General features: G+C 38.3%; 2 protein-coding genes across 5 annotated transcripts in view; both read right to left on the reverse strand.

The window, feature by feature from the left end:
- Positions 1 to 8056, reverse strand: part of cwo (transcription factor cwo) — a 46706-nt gene extending 38650 nt beyond the window's left edge. Inside the window, exons 1-2 of one of the 2 annotated variants that reach the window (XM_034334947.2) lie at positions 7701 to 8056; positions 4983 to 5640 (exon numbers count right to left, since the gene is read on the reverse strand). In XM_034334947.2, coding sequence (XP_034190838.1) covers positions 4983 to 5047 — 65 coding nt within the window. In that variant the 5' untranslated portion in view covers positions 5048 to 5640; positions 7701 to 8056. Of the gene's footprint in view, positions 1 to 4982; positions 5695 to 7700 lie in introns of those variants that run through there. The other variant, XM_034334948.2, reaches the window with a different exon arrangement.
- An 8425-nt stretch (positions 8057 to 16481) lies between these two features.
- scaf6 (SR-related CTD associated factor 6) lies at positions 16482 to 21167 on the reverse strand. 3 transcript variants are annotated; one of them, XM_034334941.2, is made up of 8 exons: positions 20976 to 21167; positions 20269 to 20439; positions 18996 to 19656; positions 18849 to 18920; positions 18263 to 18659; positions 17786 to 18189; positions 17327 to 17692; positions 16482 to 16796 (listed from the first exon to the last, which is right to left on the reverse strand). In XM_034334941.2, exons 1-8 carry the CDS (start codon positions 20992 to 20994, stop codon positions 16502 to 16504), a joined length of 2385 nt encoding a protein of 794 aa, XP_034190832.1. In that variant the 5' UTR covers positions 20995 to 21167; the 3' UTR covers positions 16482 to 16501. The 3 variants fall into 3 exon arrangements, with proteins under 3 accessions (XP_034190832.1, XP_034190833.1, XP_034190834.1); XM_034334942.2 differs by lacking the exon at positions 20976 to 21167 and adding an exon at positions 20756 to 20967; XM_034334943.2 differs by lacking the exon at positions 20976 to 21167 and having other exon boundaries at positions 18996 to 19594; positions 20269 to 20408.
- Positions 21168 to 21174: the final 7 nt, after the last annotated feature.

Here is a 21174-nt window from a genome sequence, read left to right on the forward strand (position 1 = left end):
GATTGGGTATAGTAATTATTTTTTTTTGCATTTCTCCATAAACCTATATAATAATCTACATATAATAGATTTTTTCGGTCAGAATTAAAAAATCATGCATTTAAGGGTTAAGTCCCTGTCTACCCCTTGATTTACTCATCAAGTGCAGTTTGGAAATAAGCCAATTTAAAGCGTATATCCTTCTTAAGTGCAATTTTAACAGTAAATTTTATTGAGTTTTTCTTTTTTGACGTTGCAACCCAGATATCTAAACGGGATTTCTGCGCGCTTCCTTGAAGAACGCCCACCATCCCGTTTCAGTTGTTTTCCTTACAGAAAACTGTCTGTGTTGCGAAACGTATATGGAAAATCGTAATACGTGCATGGTTACAACATTCCGTGGATAAATATAGAACACCTGCAGACATCTGAACGATCCAATCGATAATGTTGGCGCGTGTTTGCGAATTCTCGCGTACGAGAGAGCAACGCGTGGCTACGTGACCGAAAGCAGAAAGACCTGGATATGCAACATGTCTATAGAACCTAAGATGGATCTTCCTTCGACATCTTTTTTTTATATTCACTTCAAGATTTTCCAAGTCCTTCTTTCAACACTTTCGCGGTTACTTTGTTCACTTTTCTGAAACTGGAAGAGACTACAGTATCTAAACTTGACATCGGCACTTTTTAGATCATCTTCATTTTACAAAATAATGTAACTTTAAATTATGTATAAAAAAATTTAAATTTTATTTGAAATTTTGAAACTCGCATAGTTCTCTATTAAACAAATAGAGAATATATAATTTTTCAAACTGATGTGACTGTAATACACGAAATATGTTGCAACTTGATAACCATGCGTTTGCTTCGAGAAGATTTCTCCTAATTGGGGAATTGAATAATTCACAGAATCGCCAAAATTCTGGAACACGTAACACATGCCCACATTTCAAATAAAATTAAAATTTTGAAACTCGCATAGTTCTCTATTAAACAAATAGAGAATATATAATTTTTCAAACTGATGTGACTGTAATACACGAAATATGTTGCAACTTGAAAACCATGTGTTTGCTTCGAGAAGATTTTCACTAATTAGGGAATTGAATAATTCACAGAATCGCCAAAATTCTGAAACGCGTAACACACGCCCACTCGCATCCTCGATGGAACTCGTTGCGTTAGTTTCCATGACGCAGTGATTTAATTGAATTGCGTCAATAAACGTGATCATCCGCGACACGAAATTGATGATGTCGTAGCGGCGACGTATTTGTTGTACCTAAAATCACATGAGATCGACACCATTCTGCCTTATCTGCACGTATTCTTGATAATAACGAACGAGTTACTACCGTTTCGAACTAGTGAATTTCATCCAAACGAGTCTTACCCAACATCCTATTGTTCCCCGTATTTATAGAGCACGCGTTTCATTATCTAACTTACGAAAGATGATAATTAACTTCATAATTATTGGTAGGTTGAATGACTCGATTAAGTATTAATTATACGCCATCAATGATAAACGCGCAAAAGAAATTAAAGAAAATTCAAAAGAAAATTAATATTATATTAAATTTTCAAAGTTCTAAGTAGAAAATTAAACCCTAGGGCAATTATTTCATTTAAGTATCATTTGATCAAATTTATTATGCAACATTTTAAATTAGTTAAAAATTTTGCAGCCCTATAATCCAAGAGGGTTAAATTAAAAATGGCCATTATCTTTGGGAATTTAACGTGTTAAGAAATCATACAATTCTTCGATTTCACAAATATACCACAAAATTGATTAAGATTCACGAGGATGACTGTCGCAGACTTTATCTATCCAACTCGATCTGTCGAAAGAAGGAATCAGTGCAACTTCGAAGACGTTTTAAAAAGAAAAAAAGGTTGCTCAATTTCCAAGTTAAATTCAACATCGTACGACCACGTACGACCGAACGCGTCACACGTTCGCACTGATGGTGCTCAAATAAATCCGTGCTGATCGATCTGCAGTGTCAATGGCCGATGCGATGCTTCAAGCGGCCAAGATACGAAACCGTGTGTTATACTGCGGCTCGAAGAATCACTCGATTGCTATGAACCAGCCAATATAACTGGTGGTACAAGCGAAAGAACGATGATTCTTTGCGGAAAAGCAAGTCGAAAATGTATAATAGAATAACATTTTTCTATAGAATGCCATCACAGTAGAAAGGACCATATATGGTCAGACATCACACAATTGCAATTGAAAGGTTAAATGCAAGACACAGGCAGCTCTATTTTTTGTAGAAATTAAGATTTTATTATAATTTGTAAGAAAGATCATTTGTTTATTTTAGTTATTGTAAAATTAGTAAAAATTAATTTTTAATTACTTCTATTTTTCTAATTGACCTTTTCACTTGCAATCTTGTATAACTAATACCATTTGATATATTAGTTCATGAATTATAAGAAAATATCTGATTACACTCGAACCTACTTGCAATATACTTGAATCTCATCTCTAATAATAAAACACTGAAATCTGAATATCAGTAAAGGAAGGCTCATGCAAATGAACTGTACCCTATACTTTTATCATTTAAAATCACTACGTTCGAAGTTGTACCACCAGTTACATGACAGCCTGTGTACACCATGTCCCCGGTCTATTCTTGATCTCCCGTAAGTGTTTATGACCCAGCGTGCTGACACATTCGTGAAAGTCACTCGTTACGAGCTTCTGAACGAGCAACTTGAATAATACACGTAAACGTCACTCCCCTTGACAATAGAAGTCACGAATATCAATGTAACTCACGCCCGTGCCACGTTCCTTTTAAAATCACTGTCCTTCGTTGTTACAACCATAATCTGATAAAAGTCAAGGTGTATGGCAATCTTTTTTTTTATTTCAATTCTTTGCACCTTTATAAAATACGTTCTTGTCTTATTGCTTCATCGATGGCGTTAATACAAAATGAACTTGATTCAATATTACATCACCCATGATATCGTCTTTGTGATAGATTATAATTTCGATAAATTGTGATCAACTTGTAATTACTCGATGATTAATTTATCGATTGATTTTGCCGATTCCCTGATGATGTCTTAATCAATTCATTAAGAATCTAATACAATCGAACATTCAAACGAACGGAACTTTTGAATACAATTAATATTATAATAGCAATGCGAGGTAGAAAATAGAAAGCCTAATCCCTAATTAATTCTTGTTAAAGAGTGTCATGTCACGCACAGCCATTAACACTGTATTAATCCTCGCATGGCGGACCACGGAGAGAGCCCCAAGTGTAATGTAAGTAATTTTGTGTTTTACATTATTTTCATTTTCTAAATTTTACACCGTTACTTTAAAAATTATTTTCTCAATTAACGAAACCCTTTCGCTTAAAAATTATACATTTAACTTTAGGTCAAAATAACCCAGGCTGCGCCGTTCGAGAATTAATCAATGTATTAACAGTGGTGGTCAGCGGAGGCATAAATTTTGGATAATTGAATAATTAATAAAAGACGAAAGAATGTAAATTTTGATTAGTGTTAATATTGTATAAATAATGCAAGGTACCAATCTAAAATTTTAAACGGAAGTCACCGTGTTAATAACTGGTACTAATTTGTCCGGCTACAGATATCCATTTTCACTCTGGCAATTTACATGTTAAATTCCAAACGAATTCTTTCACATACGAGAACGATATTTATATGCTCGTTTAACTGATATAAATGGTCGACGACGTTAAAACGATCCTACGTTCTCTATCTTATCTCTGCTGCGGCCATGAATTTTTTGGCAATGTACGGACCTTCGAGACGTTATAAGTCATATCTAGATAAGTCTAATTATCAATGTCGGCTGAGAAAGGTAGAAACGGTAAACCTCGGGAGGAACAAAGAGAGAGGGCTACATCAAAATCGAACACCTGTGATATTCCTGATAACAGCCTTGTAGTTTTCCGTGTTACCAAGAAATATATTCATAGGTATTATTTTCTTCTCAAGAATTGTAGAATTTGTGCAATTTTAGCACCTCGACTTTTTTTTTATATAAATACTCTTGGAATGTTCGGTAAATTAAACTAACGCAATGTAATTAACACGTTGACCGGCGCAGTAGAAATAGCCATAACTGGTCGGACACGCGATAAAATCAATTACCGAAAGTATTAAAAATTCTTCCCAAAATTTAAATAAAATATTTGTTCGCGGTTATGATAATTTAGAAATTTTCTTAAATAATATTGAATTAGTAAAGCTATGTCCATCTGCACGACCATTGATCAGGAAGACGTGTTGTTCGATTCGACGATTTCATTTATGAATGAAAATCGAGCATTCATATTTATAAACTGATATTTCAGTAAAGATTATACATTTTACCAACTTCCGGTTTAACGTGACATTTGTCTATTGGGATTACGTCTATGGAGCGTTGTAATACTGCAAAAGTCTTTGTTTATTATTCTCTATTTATAAAATAGGTGGATATTACGTGTGCAATTACGTATTAGAAGGAAGGTTTGCTTTGCGCTTGCTTGTTATTTTGAGAGTTCCAATAATGCTCCAACAATGAATATTATATATCCGTACTACACGAGTCACGCGAACATCAGTTTAGCCTACTTAATAAATGCTCTGGATGCTTATTTGTAGACTCATGTGAATATTTTTCATTTCACATCTGAATATTTTTGGATGGCATTTGGTTGAATAATAACGACAAGGTCGATACCATGGACGCTCACCTGCCCTTTTAACTCTTCTACTTCTTATTTAAAAACTAACACTAGTTGTATAACAATTAAATAAAATACAAAATTCTTTTATACCCGTATAAAGATTTAAAAGTACAAAAAAATAGTAATGTACCTTTATTTCTTCGTTAAAATCTTAGAATATAATGTTTCTAAATGATAATGTTTTACTTTTCACAAAATTCCCAGTTGCGAATAATTATATTTTAAAAGTAACAAATAATATTGTTATCTTACCTTTCGTATTTCACTTGCATAGAATGAGCGGAGTTGTCCTCCCAATAATTCTGTGTCTCCATCATCTTGCCGCATAGAATCGTTTCCAGTACCTACACAGCGCGATCACTTCCGATTTCCCGTGACTCCTACCGCTTCCTCTGCTCCAACTTCTTCTGTCTTCCTCTTTCTCTTATTACACGGGAAGCGTAAAACTTTCCTGTTTAAATCCACGTTCGAAACACGCACATCGACGAAGCAACTCGTCGCGGTTGAGCGCGAAATTGAACGGAACGCACCAAAAAGAAGAAGAAGAAGAAGAAAAGGAAGAAGAAAAATTCAAACAGTATATTCACTGACCGCGGGATCACGCATGCACAGCCAGTATCCGAAAAAAATAGTCGACTTCTGTTTAAAGTGATGAGCTCCTTGATCGATAGTGCGCCACAGACCGAACGACTAGGTTAGGTTCGCCTCCACAAACTCACTGACACACTCGTAACGACACGACAGACCAGGAGGCCGGTACTTGGGAATCGCCCACGTCTTTCCGTCCAGTCACACTCACCGATATATCTGTACTGGCGCCCTCTTCTTTTCTCCTTTATCTTCCTTCCTGCTTCCCAATTTCTTCTTTTCTATTTCTTCTTCGAACCGATCGATAGTCGATCGATCTCTCCTACCACAAACGTAACCAGTTAATCCTTCGTCACGAATCAACGTTCGTACGTGAAGAAACGTTTCCTCGTGAACGAACGATAAGAAGAGAAGTACGGTTCGATCCTGGGACATAAATGCGAGCAACGATAAGGCCGTTGACTTGTTCGACCGCGAAATTCCACGATGTACTAACCGGCAGGGCCGTAGAATTGAACGAACCGCGCGTTCACTTGCGCATCAACGTAGCCGCCACCTATAGACGCCAGTTTCCTTCGGATGCATGCGCATGCACTTTACAAATTTCACGCGGGTAATGCTTGGCGGCGCTCGGGATGCCTTGGACCAATGATTACCAGCGTTACGTGGAACAGGATTGAAATTCCCGATCAATCGGCGCATATCTTTCTTCGATTTATCCGGCACTTTTTACCGCGATCACGCGATTCGAAATTCGAATGGTAAAAATAAAGAGGATCGCGCGCGGTGATTTTTTTTTTAACAGTGCGTGTGCGTATACAAACGTGTGCCGTTTCGTTGGCAGGCTACAGTACGCGTATAATGCGCGGCCCTGTTCGATTCTCGTGATGGGCCGCAGTGTGGCATGCGGACCATTGGTGGGAGCGATCCAGAACCAAACCAGGCACGGAACCATTGATCCTGGAGCCATGCAGCTCAAGGCCCAATTGATATCGTGGGATTTTTCGTTTATCTAGATACGATCTATCGGTACGATTATCGATGTTACGCTTCTGGGCTTATCGAACTCGTTCCAATGAACTTCTGATTCGAAATCCCACTGTCGTTAAAATAGATACTAACCAGACGATTGTTGCGTAGTTTGAGATTTTTTGTAATCTATAGTGTATCTTCTTAATCGCGAAAACGTAGCCACGACATGTGTGCGGTTGCAAAGTTTGCAAAACGAAATGATAAGACAATTTGTTCTACAGGTATGCGTTGATAATGTTACATATAAATCGATAAAGTGATCTAGAAATAGCCCTGGTGATACTGCGCGCACGTCCATTGTACAGAAACAAAAACAAAGAAACAATCTATATCTGACATTACGTACTGCGTCAATTGATTGGAACTGCATTTTGCTTTTACCGAATTTTGAAGGCGGATTGATAATTTGGAGTTCTTCGTGGAATTTTATATCATAAAGTGATAAAGATAACGAACGGATCTATCTGTACCTGACATTCAGCGCTGAAGACGTAAACAAACAAAAACGCGCACGTGATGCTCTCGCATTTCAAACATACGTAAGCAGTGGGTGCAACATATCTATCAAGTGTATCAGAAATTCAAGGACTGTAATTTCGCGGTATGAACAGTAAAATGAATTACGTACCTTAACGACTAACGAGCAATGCGTAGATAAGATTCTGTATTTCTCGAAGACACCACGCGACGCAACTAAATTTCACGAATGTACGCTTCCATCCTTTCGTTTTGTACAGGATTCGACAACGTCCGAAGAGAAACCAGCTTTTTTCTTCGAGTAGATGAACCACATCACGTGTTCACGTAACCAATTCGCGAGATGATGCAAATCCGTCGGTCACATCGCGAGTACAGCAGGATACAAACGAACCGTCAGAAGGGCGAGGGTGAAACGCAGAAGGGGAAAAAATGGTAAGTTTCCAGGTGAAAGTCTAGGAGGAAGGGGGTGAAGCGGGGCCTTGAGACGTTACTGACACAAGCATGGTGAGTGGCGAACGTATGGAGGGGTAACGGAAGGTGAGGAACGTTCGCCGGAACGTATAGTTGAACGAAGAGAGGGATAAGAGTTACCACGCTATGTGACACGTGCGCGTGACGTCACGGGGCCGGTCACGCGAGCACCGTGTGCTCCCGGTCACGTGTCCTGTCACGCGCTCGCTCCATCTCCCTTCCCTTTGCTTCGTTCCTCCCCGCTGCATCCCACTCTCCTCACCTTTTATTTCTCGTTGCTTCTCCTCGTCCGTTCTCGATTGCGGTCTACGTGCCTTAACGCATTCAGCACGGATAAAGCCTTAAGGCTTCGTATCAAACCAGGTTAACCCGCCATCCGAAAGGTGCCTTAATACTTACTTGCAGCTTGGATGATAAACTTTAATGCCATCAAACAAACTGGATGAACCTGCTCCCCTGTCTGGATGGCGCCTTAATGTGTTCGCAGTCTAGACCTGTTCAAACTTGATGCATCAGACTGGGTGAACCTGCTGTTTTTAGATGGTGGCCTTAACACGATCAGCCTGAATGAAGTCTTAAGGCGTCAAATTGAATCCACCTTCTTTAGTTTGGATGAAGTCCTAAAGGCATCATCAAATTGAATGCATCCATTGTGTCCAGATGGCTTATACATACGATGGTGAACTCAACACATTTATCCTAGATGAAGTAATCTTGGGATGTCAAATTGAATGCGTACCCACCCATCATCCAGATGATACCTTAAACACATTTAGTCTGGATGAAGTCTTAAAAGGCATGATCATCAAAATTGAATGCACCCATCCATCCAGATGGTTTAAAAAACACACCTTACTACTAGAGGCTGGGGGGGGCGGTTTACTCTTCTGTTCCTTACCCTCCCATATATAAAACACGGTAACCCATCTTTAAAGCGCACCATACTCAATTTAGCTTGACCTCATTGATCTCATGGATATGGGTAAAGAACGTGTGGCTAAGTTTTTTGACGTAAAGGGTTGACTTCCCCCGGTCTGATGCCTTAATCCTGAACTCCTTCGGGATACAGTCTCGCAACAATGGATGCTCAATGCGGTCAGACGCATTCCGAGTAGTATGGGGCGCTGTGGTCAGACCGTCTTTTCGTGTCAGGTGCGAACTACTGATTAATGGCGTGCTACAATGAAAGATGCAATCTTTTAATTCTAATATAATAAAATCAATTCAAAAATTTATTTGTAAATATTTCTGTGTCTTACATGAGACATATCTAACGTCTGTAGATGAAAGATTTAAAGCTTCACCCAGACTGAATTTGTAACAATAAGTTCGCTATTTCTTCTTTCCTTTTGATTATATTGGAACAGCAGCATACGATCACGGACTCGACAGGTATTTAGGTCTGTCATGACACGAGGACGCACGATAAATGAGAGGGATTCGACTACGTGTTTATACCTGCGCCGTGCTGTTGCGTGTTACGAATCACTCACGCATACGCCTGACTATTCGAACGCTGCAAAGTTTAATGAAAGGATTGAATTTTAATTATTCAGCATTCCACGATGACATTTCCCATGAATTTCACTGTTAGCATTTAAGGTAATTAATACGAAATCTAAATTTCGTATTTTTCCTACTTAAGCAACAAATACAATATAAATATTTTCACTGCTGGGTTGCATTTAAAGAAATTAATACGTTTAATGTGTTCATTTATGTAATATCCTGCTCGTAAAGCATTGGGTCAAAGATGTTAAGAAAATCGGGGCTATACCTTTTTATTGGTAAAACAATTTAAAAGCGCGCTACTTAAATAGTTAAATAATTGCTGCTTTAAATAATATATGCGATAATCACGATTAGCCGAGGAGCAAGCTTCGTAAGTAAGGCCGTTGCACGTGTGTATTATTAACCAGAAAACGTGGCAAAAGCGCGAAAATAGGAACGGTACTGCTGAGTTAAATTGACTAGAAAATATTAATGAAACTGAATCTTTCAACTATAATGGTTACTTTAAGCGACATACTTTCCCATTTTTACAGATCACCTGTGGAATCTAGATCTCGTTTCTATTATAGTCGATCGGACACGTGGCACGAGCGATTACGTTTGTTGATCGATCGTGTAACCGTATTAATACCGAAAAAGAAATTTCATCGTGAACGCATAGGAAGAATGCAGTTAACGATGCGGTTTTACCGGCCAAGATTTACGCATTGCGAAACATTTTTATGACGTTGAAATCCACAGACGGACTAGAAAGTACAAGCATTCGTGATTATGTAAACTGCAACCTGTCAGGTGGACACGTAATTTCAAGACGAAACTACGATCAACTTCGTAAACGGTACATAATGGAACAATGAAAAAGTACATTTATCTTTTCACTTTCGAGCAATTACACGAGGAATAAAACTTAACGTACGAGACACGTGTCGACGATACATATTATAAATTCTTCTGTGAACTCGTGCATCGTTCGTGGGAAAGTCTGAACTTTAATCGTAACCATTTAGAACGTTGAATAAGTTCAGTGTAACGAAAAACCCTTGTTTCTTAAGAGGACAAAGGGTTAAGGGTTATAGATCATTCCTTGCTTTTTTTCAAGCTTGAAGAGAAACGATGGGAAGTTCCTTTCTCTACATTTCCCTTTTACCAAAGGTAGTTTGGTACCTACGTTGCGCCCACTTCGAGTATAAATACTCTTTTGGTTAAGTGAAAATGTAGGTAAAGATATCTTCCATTATTTGCCTTCGAGTGTACACTCAAGTGCAACGAAGGCTCTTTATGGTCAAGAGTGAAGCATAAGCCTCCCACCACTTGCCTTCGGAACCCAAAGAGAACCCAAGAGGTTAGGAAGAACCTTTTGTCTTCCTTAACAATTTCTTTGAACTAAAGCGAGCCTTAGTTGCACGTGACCGTACCAATTCCTTTGAAATGTTTTCTACTACCAAGAAAGTGAACTTTTTGGCTCGTTCCCTCTTTAAAGCGGCTACGAACTTGACGTATGCGCCGGTACGCGCGTAACGCGACCGATTCGAAAATAGACGTCTTATTTTCTGCACGGCTCGGGAGAAAATAAACGCAATCTGTGGCAACTCCGAGTTATTCTTGATCTGGTACATCGGTGCACGTCTTCGTGTCTCGTGTCGCCTTTTAATCGTCTTCGCAGCCTACGTGCCTGATCCCAATACGTAATATCAGTAGCCGTTTGAAGACGAAAACATTTGGTAAGAGCAAGTACGATAGGGTGTCGTTGGTTCGTTATCGTGGTCGGATCTTTAACCTTTGATTCCGGATTCTGTCACGAGACACCGAGCAATTTAAATTCCTTCTAGAGCACTCGACGGATTCCTCTTTCGGCTGAAATCAAATTATGCATTGTACAGTGGCCGTGTACCACAGCACGCCTACGTGACTTTTAGATAGAACGACCGCCACTGATGGACACATGTCCATGAATATTCAATCGTGTTTTGCATGTTTTCATTCTCATTGTGTATAGGCATTTTCAGGGAAAATTGGGGAATATGAAGCAGGATATTTAATCAATCAGTCAGAATCTTTGAAAATTTGGTAAACATGAAAGAAATATTATTACAATCAGCACACATGCAGAAATTAATTAATTGGAATAGAAATATCGTTACATCAGGAAATATAATGTAAGTTAAATATATAATTTTTAAACGAAAATGTTTCATATGTTGAAATGATATGAAATGGAAAACTAAATTAAAATTAGGGGCTCTCTCCATGGTCCGCTGTCCGAAAGTTAATACCAAATGCATTACGTGTACTAAAATCTAAGAGAGTGTTATCATTATTGCAAGAAAAGATACTTTTGATTCGCAATATTGCAAATAACATACCGAATCTTATAATTCACTGGCTTGTATTCTTCCATCTTCCCTGCCCCAGCGAAGCGAGTCAAATGGATCCTTTCAAGCGTTTCACCCTTCTCTCATCCCTTTATTCGTCTTTACGTAATACCTTGAGGAGTGCGCAGTTCGTGTTACGTAAAATCGAAGAACATTGAATTAGCAATGATGCGACAAAGTGAAATTGATGTAATCATGGTTTTAGAGAAGAATGAGACAGAAAAAACTTGAAAAAGAATATTACACAAGGGGTTGAGAGAAGCAGGTACGCGTGAAAGTAATTACGTCACCGTGATTGCATCGTTGGGTGCACCTAGGTGCTTCCCCTCGATTATCGTCTGAAAATCGCGTCGCTGAAACGTCCGTTCGTTTGTCCTTGACAAATTAGAACATTCGCTCAGCCGATGCATAATTATAACCGTTACTATAACGTTCCCTCCTTGCCCTGGATAGTTCCCCCGAAGAAAACCTGATAGGTCCGCGCGTTCCCAAGGAATACGCTTCGCGCTCGCGAATCGGAAAATCTCGCAAACCTTTCTTCCCCTTTTTCATTGTAAGATCCCTCGTCTGACGGTACGATTCAACGCGCTATCTCACGCTCCAATTAAATCATCGCGTTTCGAATTAACAGCGCGAAGGAAGTCACCTGCTGTGAACGAAGGTTCACACCGGTTAAGGATTCCATAATTCCAATCGTATCGCATAATACCTCGCCTCCATTTACCCGTCGAAGCGGTACGACGATACGAAACAGATATTACACAATCCGGTGAGTTGCGTTATCCGAACGCATGCGTTCACGTAAAAAAGCGTTGCGTTTTCAAAGTGCAACTGCACGCGTGATACTGATGTAACCGATTCGACCTGCATATAACGGACCAACGTCCGAGAGGATGCCATCGTACAGAGACCGTGCGCGAAATAACCGAGCGTTTCTATCGTGTGTGTGAAACGCCGCGATCAAACAGGACACATCGCGTGCACGTGTCTGTAAGGGTAAACGCGTGGTCGAGCGCGTGACTCGACGATCGAGGCGTGCCCTTCTCTCTCTCGATCACGTGGAATGTAACGCGGTACATTCTCTTCATCTTTATCCATCTCACGTGATTTCAAGTTACGCTTCGTCTATCCTACCTTGGTCGCGAATTGCACACGTTTCTCTCTAATTCGCGAGTCACGCTAACCCGTTTTCTCCGTCCGCGTCAGCCGACACGCAGGTATGCCGATCGCTGCACACGCTCCTCGTGGCACGGCTCGTCGCCATCGCCTCTTTCCGCGCACCTTTCGATGTCGCGAAAGAAAGAGAAGGTTTATGTTTAAGAAAAAAAATTTCTTCAAGTCCTTCTATAAATCTATTAACCTACCCATGGTCAGACGGAAAAATGTGATATGTTCACCTTTGCTCAAAACTATGATCGTTAGTTAACTTGGTAGGCACCAGGTTTGGTTTGAAACTGGTCTTGCAAGAAATATTCTTTAATTGTAACATCTTATTTCGATAGAAATATTCCGGTCAAAATGCAAATGTCGAGGACCAGCTCCATCCCAGATAAAAATCTTACATGACATTCAAATATTTGGTCTAATAGAAATGTTTTCTATGCTTTGTGTTTCATATAAACAAAAGCGTCTTATTAGCGTTGGCATTACCAACTTAGAGCTAATTATAGCTCCCCGTTATCATAATACCGAAAATAGATAGTCTAGAACGTTCGCTTGAATTCAACGATGGACTCTCGTTATCGATAGCCACGTAGAAGGAAACCACGAGTACGAGTGACTATTTAAAGCGGACCCTAGAGACACACTTCCGGCCTAAATACGCGTATCGAGTGCGAGATCCGGTTTCTGATTACTTTGAGGTCACCTGTTACCTGTAGCAGAGCTTGCTCTATGCTTGACTTTCTATGGGTATTGTACTTATCATAAATCAATGATACCTGATTGCAGGTACATAATTATAAGAATTATGTGTTTCTTTAAAATTAAGCTATTATGCAATAATGTAAATAACTGCATCAACGCTGTTATCGAGACGATGCAATTTAGTTGATTCTAAAAAAATTAGATATCTACTTCGTCAATGAAACGAGTATCCGAAATGTCAAAGGGCATAATTTCCATCACGTTACAGATTGCCTTTTACTGACTTGTTCTGAATGAAACAAGTTCAGTTAAGTTTAGACCAAGAAAAAGGTTACAAGGTTTTTTAAAAAGTCAAATTAGAAAAAAATATTTAACAGGTTAAATGACGGTGGAAGCGATCGTATGCAAATGGAACAAGCTATAGCTCTAAAGTGGTATAAGATAGAAAAAATTTTCGTGAGGAAAAATTAAATGGTGTCGAATGGAGCATTACTTGATGCACCTGTCAGTTCCGGAGGTGGAGGTGTTCCAAAGATGTAAAAGTCATCTTCACTTTTTTAAATGGAAGTACATATATGCTTTTCTATACGTCAATCGAAGCGTTTTTTAATTCTCTACAAAAAAGTATTAAGACACTTGGGTCGAAAATTGATTAGTTGAAAAGATATCTTAGGGGGAGACCTCTAGGATCTTCCTGTCTCTCCCTGAGATAACTTTCAAACTAATGAATTTTTGACCAAAATACCTGAATAAATCTTGTAGAGAATAACAAGACGCGGGATTTGACACCAACGGAAGTAAAAAATTCCATAAAAAACAAATTAAAATAACTGAAATTTCGAACTTTTTTTGAAATTTTTTACTTCTGTCGACGTCGAATCCTGCGTCTTATGATTCTCTGCAAATAATTATAAAATACTTGCATCGAAAATTCATCAGTTCAAAAGATATCTTAGGAAGAGATTGGAAGATCCTAGTGGTCTCTTCTTAAGACAATTTTTGAACTGATGAATTTCCGACTCAAATACCTTGATACTTTTTTGTACAGAATTAAAAAGTGCATCGATTGACGAGACCAGAAAGTATATAATTCCAATAAATTTTTTAAAAATTAAATCAGGTTCTTCAAGGAAGTATTCTTCTGCGTGTTAATTCAGCTCAATTAACATTCTTCTAATAGATAATTGTCTTCTAAGAATATGCACACAAACTAAAACATTGTACTCCAAAAATACCACTTTCACAGCAGACGCGTGCATTCAATGCATAAATGGCGTTGCCAAATCGTCAACGTAATCTACTTTTTATCATTGCATACTTTTCTGAGTCCGGTGTCACGTTGTACTTAAACGTGCTGCATCAGTCGACCGAGCCGTACACGCACGTCCACGTTTCCCACGAACGTAAACAGTTCTTTTTAAATACAACCGTCTTCTGATCCAAGATAAGAAATGGATTCGACCCACAGGAAACGCAACTTTTCGATACAGGTTTACCTTAGTTTTATTACGTAAATTTCCTGGAAAATGATCTGAATAATATTTAACTTCATCACCGTCGAATATCTTTGGTCTCTTTACATCCACTCTTCTTTTTTTTTTAATTATATAAGAAATCCAAGCTTCGCTTTTATCAGCACGATTGCATCTCCAGGCGTTGATTTCTAAAAAAAAAAGTATTTCCTCGCGTCGAAAATTCAATTCGTTGATTTCTTCAAGCACGACCTTTGTCTTTGACGAAATTGCCTCACGAGGGCGTTGAATACTGCAGATTCATCGTTAAACTTAAATGTTTACTATTCTGAAGCGAAATATTATCTTTGGTGACTTCAAGAAGCGTTATCTACCGCCATTACGATCGCCATGACACGAGATATTTCATGGTGAAATAAATCAGATAAAAGTCTCCACTGAAAATTATTGAAAATCTCCGTAGAAATATGTTTCGTTACATTTCACACGGCGATACGAACAACAAAAAAATATCACGTGACGTATAGAAATAATAAAGTTGATACGGCCTTGTAGGATGCTTGTTAAGAAACGCACACAATCGTTCCTGGCTTTGTTTACTTCACCAAGCGTGTATTCCGACTGTTATCGCCAGGAAACCGGTTCGACGGTGGATTTATTCGGTTTCGATATCAACTGTCGCTGGGGGAGTTCAAGAAGGCAACTTACGATTAAACGGTGCCATCGGACACCATGTTGTTCATAGCCAGTTAACGAGATTCTTACGATGCTTCTTTTTTTTCTATCTGCATGCATATTCTGGTCGACGATAAAGAAAGAAAGAAAGTAAGAACACATTATTCCAGGTTATATCTATCATCTTGAAGTCAATTAAATTCATTTTCTTCGACAGGCATTGTTCTGGTAATTCTGTGCAATTTAACGAGTGCACGTCGAGTACATGCGACGAATACGTGGTAATTCTTAATTACCCACGCTTTCTTCCTTTCGACCAACTAAACACATCTGTTCGTTCAGTTGTTCTTAATGTATCCAATATAACCATTTATTAACTTACTAAATACAAGTACGCTTTAGTTTCACGTGCAAACGATGGACGCACGAATTAAGACGCCATCTTATTTTCGTAACCAAAACATCTCTTCGCGGGTAGGTTAAGAATTTCGTACAGGAGTAGAATGAAGTTTCGTTCGAATGTGTCGCTTTAAATTACAATCGAAACAAATGTAATATTCACGCGTTAAGTTTATGACGAGATTGATCGATATAAATCGATTAATCGTTTCATATGGTATGTTTAAAGTTACACTCTTCGTTAAGATGTCTTGAGAATTGTAAATAAACAAAATCAACTATCATTATTTAGCGGTAACCTTGCCGAACATTGAATAGTTTTTGTACATAATGTACAATAGATGCATACGATTGCGTTTTTCCTTACGCATGTATGCATCGTCGGTATTCGATCTAGTAAATAACAGCCGCTCCGAATGTATACGATATCGTAAACTTATGTAACACTTGTCTTATTTATAAATTGACAAGTAATCATTTTCTTTTTTCCTTTTATAAACAATTATTTACTTTTTCAGCATTCACTCGCGGTATTTTCCTCACGCGTTGACGTACAGACGAGACGATGATTTGTGATTTCGAATGATCGACACCGTTATGGAAAAGATATTCTTTTCTATTCTCGTGCTATTAAAATTAAAAATAACCGATTGTGTTTTTTTTCTAACGAAAATATAAACACGGTGCATATAATCTTGCAATTTCAATTGTAAATCATTACAATGTAACGTTATTATAAATCCAATGAAAGACGTAAAATATTTATTACAGTCGATCGAATGAAAAGGATAGGATCAATGAACAATTATGTCGATCATTGGATAATGGGAATTCATACTGCACGCGATAATTATACTTCGTCGAAAGAGATATAGACAAATTAATTAGTTTACTTGATTATATTTTAGTCCCGTTCGCCCCTCTCTTCGGCACGTTCTTCCGCTCTTGCTTTCATTCTAGTTATAAATGCTTGACCCTTACTTTTCCTAAAGTTTTCGTATGGATCATTTAAATTAATACCAACGCCTTTGTATTGATCATTTTTATCTCTAATTTCACCCCCGGATATTGGTGCTTCGATACCCTGTTCATTGGCACCAAGTCCCGCACCACCCCAGCCCATTTTCTTCAACAACTGATGACCTTTGTTGCTCTCGTCCAGGCTAATTTCTTGGGGCGCTTTACTGTAAGTTGATCCGCTGGAATTAAATAATTTGTGAGAATCAAACTTTCTATTAGATTTTAATGGTCTTCATTATTAACCCTTTCGATACGGCACCCAGCTAATTAACTCGCTGCTCGACTTCGGCAACAAACGTACTAAAACATATAAACCGCTCGATAATTCCCTGTCTTCGAGGATCTTAAGGCGTGTCTATATAAGGAACGCTAAATTAACGAGCGTCAATGGCACGTGTGCTTTCTTCGCAGTTCGTTTGTTTACAGACGAGCTAAACACAACACAGGTGTATAGCTCATTGTTTATCTAGGAAACAGAGTGAGTAATGTTTCTTAGCAGAGAATTATCAAACGGCCACTGTAGGCAGTAAAAAGGAAAAACAAAAATTTGTGACAATACAAGCCACAGCAAGATGTTGCACATACATAACCTTAAAATAAAATATAAATGATGTGATCTTCTCGTAGCTCTGGGTTTTTGTTCATTCAGCAGCTGATTCCTGTTTTATCGAAAGGGTTAAATCATTACAATGTGTTAAATCATACTTACAGAAAACTAGGCGGAGTTGGACTTCGATCTTGCCTGTCCATTCTTCTATCAGGACTTCGATCTTTGTTGCTATTCCTCCTTCTCCTGCTCCTGTTATTATGATTGCTAGTACGACTATTGCGTCTATGGTTAGCAGCGGGAGATCTGGATCTGCTTCTCCCTCTCGATCTTGAACGCGACCTACTTCGTGATTTACTTCGATATCGTTTCTTTGGTGGACTAGGACTTTTAGATCTTGGCCTAAGGATCGGCGAAGGCGATTTCGATTTCTGCCTAAGACCGGCTACTATGTCCTCTTCTTTACGTTTACGCGCAGCGTTCTTTGCTTTATAATACTCGTATAAACCTAATTTTTCCCATCCATCGCTGTAACGTTCAAACATTGTATTTTAATGTGTTGTTCAATGTTCTGATCGCCGCTATTTTATACATACATGATTTATATTGTAATACACTTACCTATCTCGTGGAGAGTCATGATTTGGAGGCGCGTAGAATGCTTCTACAGCTGCTACCAATCGTTCACTCGGAGGAGCAGGTGGTGGAAGTCTAATAGCTTCTGGATCCAATGGTTTATATTCGGCATCTTCCAATTTGATTAGAGGCACCATCAGACCAGCAGGAAGTTCATAGTAAGGCATACTGGGCATTAAGTCTTCGACGGAAGGCTCGTGTATAACGGGCGGTGGACCGAATCCAGGTGGTGGTTTTGAAAAATCTGGTAATGGAACATTTGTAAATGGCGGCGGTTCGCTTCCGGAAGGTACACCCCATCCTGGCGGTGGTTGACTGAAATTTACATCTGTGGCTATTGGAGCAGGAGGGCCGGAATGACTAGGTGGTATAGACATATTCTGCTGATTCTGTGAATGATTACTTTTTTCTTAGTACTTCTTAAGCATATAAACATTAAATCTGTGAAAATGATTGCCTTACCAATTGTGGTGGAGGTGGGGGTGGAGCTTTCAATTGTTGATCAATGGCTATTTTTTGCTGCTCAATGTTCTGAATTTGTCTCAAAGCATGAGTAACGAACGCTTGATGTTGTGCTTGATAATTATCAAATGTCTGTTTTGTTGACGTGGTAATCGGTGTGATTGCACTAGCATGCTGTGCAACCAGGTTGGCCTGATACTCAGACCAAGACGTACTTGGTTGTTTCAACTTATCTATAATTCCTTCATCAAAGTAATTATTTTTTGATTCCCATAAGCTTAATAGTTTATTTAATTTATTAAGTTGTTCTTCTGATGCAGCTAGTGAAGTGTTACAGAACATGGGAACAACAACACTTTCCATTGCCTTGCGAAGATCCATAGATTTTTTTCTTGCACTAAAGAAGTTTGCCATTAAGTACCGTGCTCGCGTATTTTACGGAAGTTATCAAATTTTACAATTACAAGTACTACTGAACTTCGTACTCATTGTATTAATAAATACATTTTTATTTAAAACATACATTTTCAATTAACACGAACATTTCAAAATTTTCAAATGATTTTTAAATACATCTTCTACTTACCAATGATGTAAAACATCGTTGACCAAGTAGATGATATGGAGTTTATGACTAAAATTTGTCGCCTGAATTACTCTGAAAGAAATATTTAAAAAAAATTAGCGTGGATGTATGTTTAATGTCACACAATTGAGGTTTAAGAAAACATACTTCTTTAGCAAATGGTCTGCAACAACTTGATTACTTTGTGGCGTAATAGAATTTTGAAGTATCCAGGCTTTTCCTGCACTGATGCTATCTTTTGTGCAGCTATCAATGATAGGCTGTAGAACTGCATCAAATGCGGTCAAATCTGTATTCGTGCTTTGCGCACTATTTTGTAAAGCTGTTTCTTGAGCTTGTCTCACAGCATCCTCAACCCTTCCTTGTTGTTGTGCCATCAATGCAGCATGTTGCGCAGCCAGATTTTGTTCTGATTGTCTAACTTGTTCCTGTAGTGTGGTCTGCTGTGACTGAAGATTTGCCAATTCATTTTGAAGCCATCCAGGGGGCCCACTGATGTTAACCGGTTGAGTAACACCAGCGATAGGTGGATTTACACCTCCCATAGCACCAGGCACCGGTCCAATTGGTCCTGCATTTCCTGGCCCTCCAATTTGTCCTGGTACTCCAGGTATAACGGGACCACCTTGATTTCCCACTGGTCCAATCCCCACTACTGGATTTAATCCATTGTTTTGAGTATTTAGGCCAGGTGCAAGATTGACGTTATTCAGTGGCTGCGCGACGGTAGCGGCTGTTTGCTGCTGCTGCGAAACGTTTAAACGTGGGTCTGCATTTTGCATTGGATTTATTCCTTTTTGCTTTAAAACTGTAAACGAATGACGGTGGATTATTGTAAGATGTTTGATTCCTTCAATGGATATTGAAAAAGTATACAAATAGTCCAATTTCTGTTGAGTCTTATCTTCTACCAGTGCATAATAAAATTGCTGGCATTTATGAGAGAATTATATCAAAAATTCGGTAAGTCTTTTGGGAGCACTATACTCTTTCCCTGTTTTATATAATATATATACATGTATTATTTTTTTTTTTTTTTTTTTTTTTTTTTTTACAGTACTAGGGTATTACAGGGTACAATGGACTGTATTTCCCACATAGATTGAAGCAATATATCAACAATGTAGTCCGTATTAGACAAGCTCCAGTAAGAATCTTAAAACTACATCTTCTTAAAATCACCATTGCCAAGAAATAGAATACGTCTTTAGCTAAAGCATTCTGCTTAATAAATAGCAATCCCAAAATCTTGAAATGAAGTGCTCATATTCGATGAATAATAGTTTTGTATGTTCACTATGACGAATTCAGACCCTTTCACCCGTATCTCTTTTTCAAAGTCATTCGTTGTTCGTTGAATAAAGCATGGCCATAATGCTTCTCAATTGTTGTAGCTGTTAAGGGGCTGTATCCCACTTACTGGCTTGCTCTGTAGTCACTTTGTATTGATAGTAGTTGAAGTGCTCTCCACCGAACAGGAAACCAAACTTTGGGTTGTCCTTCTGCTTGTTTTTCGTCATCTGCTCGAACTCTGGTCCATTGCGAGCCACAAACTGTGCCAGCTTGTCTATGATGTTCCGTAACTCTGTATCTGGGTATTATACCAAAAGGAACAGAATTAGTACAATGACCAAGTAATTGTGAATTACTTATACAATTATTACAGTATAAATGATTACGATATAATATTTAAATACAGTACTGAAATAGGATCTCTTATTTTTAAAGTACGTAGTCCTAAATCAGCCCATCGTAACCTGAAATATTGAATCTGTTTTGAAACTCATTGTATTGTTAACATATCTATAAGGATCTGTTTGAGAAATAATTAAATTCATTGAGTAAACAGTTTATTTTTAATGGTAGCCTAATATATTGCAATATATGCAAAGGTTTACATAACCTACTATTTAGAATCTACATTTTGTCTTTTTTTTAACGTGTCTGATTACTTCCATTGTGTGGAAATGCACAAGTCCTCAACTCTGACTAACTAAAATGCTAGAACGACAGATCACAAATATTATAATTAATAAGAGAGATTGAATGTTAATATGCTCGCCCGGAGTGGGAATGTGCAAAACCGCGCTTGGCCGAATCTTCAGATCACAACATTCTTTTTCTTACCTGCAGGTGCCTGGTCCATTATCGTGAATACTTTATTTTACTTTCACACGGAATTCAATCGCGTCTGTCTTTTACTTTCGTTAATACTTTTTCGTGCAGAATCGAAATACTCCTTCGCAAAACATTATTTTCTCACACTCTGAACACGACAACGCTAGACGTCGCCATTAATTCCGGGATATTCATGTTTCATAGAATC

Source organism: Osmia lignaria, chromosome 14 (genome assembly GCF_051020975.1).
Source record: "Osmia lignaria lignaria isolate PbOS001 chromosome 14, iyOsmLign1, whole genome shotgun sequence".
In the NCBI taxonomy this organism is placed as follows: domain Eukaryota; kingdom Metazoa; phylum Arthropoda; class Insecta; order Hymenoptera; family Megachilidae; genus Osmia; species Osmia lignaria.